We start from the raw sequence: 3170 nt of genomic DNA on the forward strand, positions 1-3170 counted from the left end.
GTGTCGTGTCGTCGTCGTGTGTGTGTGTGTGTGTGTGTGTGTGTGTGTGTGTGTGTGTGTGTGTGTGTGTGTGTGTGTGTGTGTGTGTGTGTGTGTGTGTGTGTGTGTGTGTGTGACAAATGTTACAATGAAAAATATAATCTAATTAACGTTTTATGATGCAATTTTATTCGTATTTGATCCAATTTGGAATTAATTTTATAAATAAATTATTGAAATGTAATTGATTTTAAATGTGATTTTATAACGATGCGAATAAGGATTTTATTTATTTTATTTCGATCTACCAATTTTTTTTAAGTCTGATGTTATGATAATGATTATTTTCGGTTTCTACGAAGAAAAATATATAAGAAAACATAGAAATAAAACGATCTCCGGGCAATAGCAAAATCTTCGAAAATTTCTATTTTCCTTTCTCTATCTCTAATAGGGGAAACCGGGGCTGATTGTCGTACGGGGTTGATTATCAAAATGCTTATAAATGTCAAACAGAATATGGCAGAAAATTCTCTTTTCTTAACTGTTGATTGCTGATATAATATTAATTTGTTGTGTAAAATGATTTGCACTACATTGTACGTATTATTTACCTATTGAGAGTTGAATTGATGTCGATTCCATTATTATTTTTTTCTTACTGAGTTATAGCGATTTTTAAGAAAATGAAGTTGGTGAGTAAATTTTTCGTAACACCTATCTTGTTGTCTGACAAATCTTTAGCATTACTATAATCGCGATATTTTTATATTCATAGAAAATGACATGGAAGATCTTTGCTATAATTAATTAATTATTATTCTGACAACGTTTGTGAATATAATCTCTTTTATTAAAAATAGTTATGTGGGGTAGATTGATCAAAATGGAACGAAGTTAAGTAACAATTAATCTTAATATCTTTAAAGAATACATTTTTAGAGAATATACTTACAAATATATTATATTTCATATGTTTTTTAATTTTTCATATAGAAAGTACTATAAAAACAAATTATGTATTTTATGATTAAAGTAATTATTTTATTTATATTATTACCATAATTACTATTATTTTTCAAAATATAGAACTGACTTAAAATAAAAATTGTATTTTTTATATATGTGTTGTCTACAACAAATATGTTAATCCTAGAACATGTGACAATCAATCCAGAACATGGGATTGATTGTCACATTTTCGAAACTTCATTTAAAATTAAATAACTTATTTTTATGATATGATGAATTTACGAGTTAATATTCTGTTTAATATACCTAAAGGATGTAAATATGTTATAACGTTTATAATATTTCAAAAAAATCACTAATCAAAAACTGTGACAACTGGCCTCAGCCGGCTCTCCTACTTTTCGAAGATCCCTTTCAGTTATACTATTGGAAAATTTATGTTAAATTTAACACATTTCTTTTGTCCCAAACGATTCACTCAAATTAATTTTATGTATCACTTATATATTAATTTAATAAAAGATGAATATGTTAGAAGGTAATACAAATAATTATTTTTAAAGAATAAATACAAAAAAATTAATATTGACACAGTTTGTATGACACAGTATGTTTTTTCCAGTAAAATTAACATTTATGATATCCGTTTATGATATCCATTTATTAAATCTGTTAAATTAACACATATTTTGTTCATTTATCTTAAAATTTTTGTTTTAAAACACATTATGTTATTTATTCATTTTATTCATAAATTGTTATTATTTTGGCACTAAAAGATGCTAAATATCAATTTAATCCAACATTTAAATAACATAATCACATTATGTTAAATTAGTATTTGAATATGTTAAAAATTCAACACAAAATTTTAACGAGAACTTGAATGGAGTATTTTTAACACAAATACGAAACGTTTTTTACCGTGCAAGTGTAATTTTGTCTTTTGATTATTAAAATAACTCTAATTTATCTTCTTTTCAACATGTATATTTAAACTTATCGCGTATAAACAGCAAAATGGTATGACGTAAGATGTTATATCACTTATTAATATTGGATTTGGCTTCCTGTGAGGTCTAAGAGGCAATTGCACATAATGTTCCCGACGGATATTTATTACATTTGTCAATAATCGATTAATGAACACATCCTTGCTTCCTGCACTTGACGTACGATCTGGATTAGAAATGGAAAGACGCACCACTCGTGACCGCGCAAAGCTATCGATGTCACGCGATACGCTCGTGATGTCAGCCAACATCAATAAATCGCAGAATATACTTCAATGACGTGCGATTACACCATCGGCTACCGCTCGTTTATTTTTACTATCGTAACCGATGATCTTTGACATTTAAGATGAATCAGGACGTTTGAAGATTCGGGTCACATCACTTTAACGATGAACTCGCCTTGCTGTCTCTCTCTTTGTTGATATTGTTTCTCTATTTAAACCACTTATTATTATACCTATTATTTGAAAGATTATTATTTTAACAATTGACCTATTTTCTCTTCTTTTCGTGCCAAATCACTTGATATAATTGCGCACTTCTCTCGTTACAGTTCGTTTGCATGGGCGGAACACCGAAAAGGATGGAACATTTCGCTAACTATATCATGCAGGAGATAGGTCACAAACTGCCAGCTGGAACGACCCTCCTCGATATTACCAAAAATTCTTATCGCTATTCAATGTACAAAGTCGGCCCGGTTCTCTCTATCAGCGTAAGTCTTTCATAAATACCTTCGAACGTTTCTTCGACGTGGAACATTTTTTTTCTTTCGACGATAATTTTATTTATCGTTAATTATCGAGAAAACGACGAAGTCAAGTATGACGACGGCCAAGTGGTTCTTTAAAGCACCTACTATGTTACTGCGATTGGAATGTGGAATAGACTATATACTGAAAACTCTACAGCCATGTTTCGAGCAAATTTACTTTTGCGTAATTAAGTCGTAGGTACTCGTTTAACAATTTAAAAAATATTAATGAAACGAGCGCGTTTATGATATATTTGAAAGTTGTTATACTTTCAAGTAACTAATTTCGCATAATTCGAATATATTGATCGAATATATTGATTTTTTTTGTATTAAGATGGAAATTATAATATCAAATAATTTTTATAATTGCATAAACATCAATATTTAAAAAATAATATACAATTTCAAAATTAATTAGATAGGAGCTTTTAAAGATTTTGAGAATA

The 3170-nt window shown here is 28.6% G+C and overlaps 1 protein-coding gene across 1 annotated transcript in view; it reads left to right on the forward strand.

The window, feature by feature from the left end:
* LOC105626911 (uridine phosphorylase 1) overlaps nt 1-3170 on the forward strand; it is a 16615-nt gene that overhangs the window by 10239 nt on the left and 3206 nt on the right. The window contains exon 3 of the mRNA XM_012208203.1: nt 2521-2682. Within this exon, the coding sequence (XP_012063593.1) occupies nt 2521-2682 (162 nt within the window). The remainder of the gene's footprint in view (nt 1-2520; nt 2683-3170) is intronic.

The sequence above is a fragment of the Atta cephalotes genome (assembly GCF_000143395.1).
Source record: "Atta cephalotes unplaced genomic scaffold scaffold00007, whole genome shotgun sequence".
Classification (NCBI taxonomy): domain Eukaryota; kingdom Metazoa; phylum Arthropoda; class Insecta; order Hymenoptera; family Formicidae; genus Atta; species Atta cephalotes.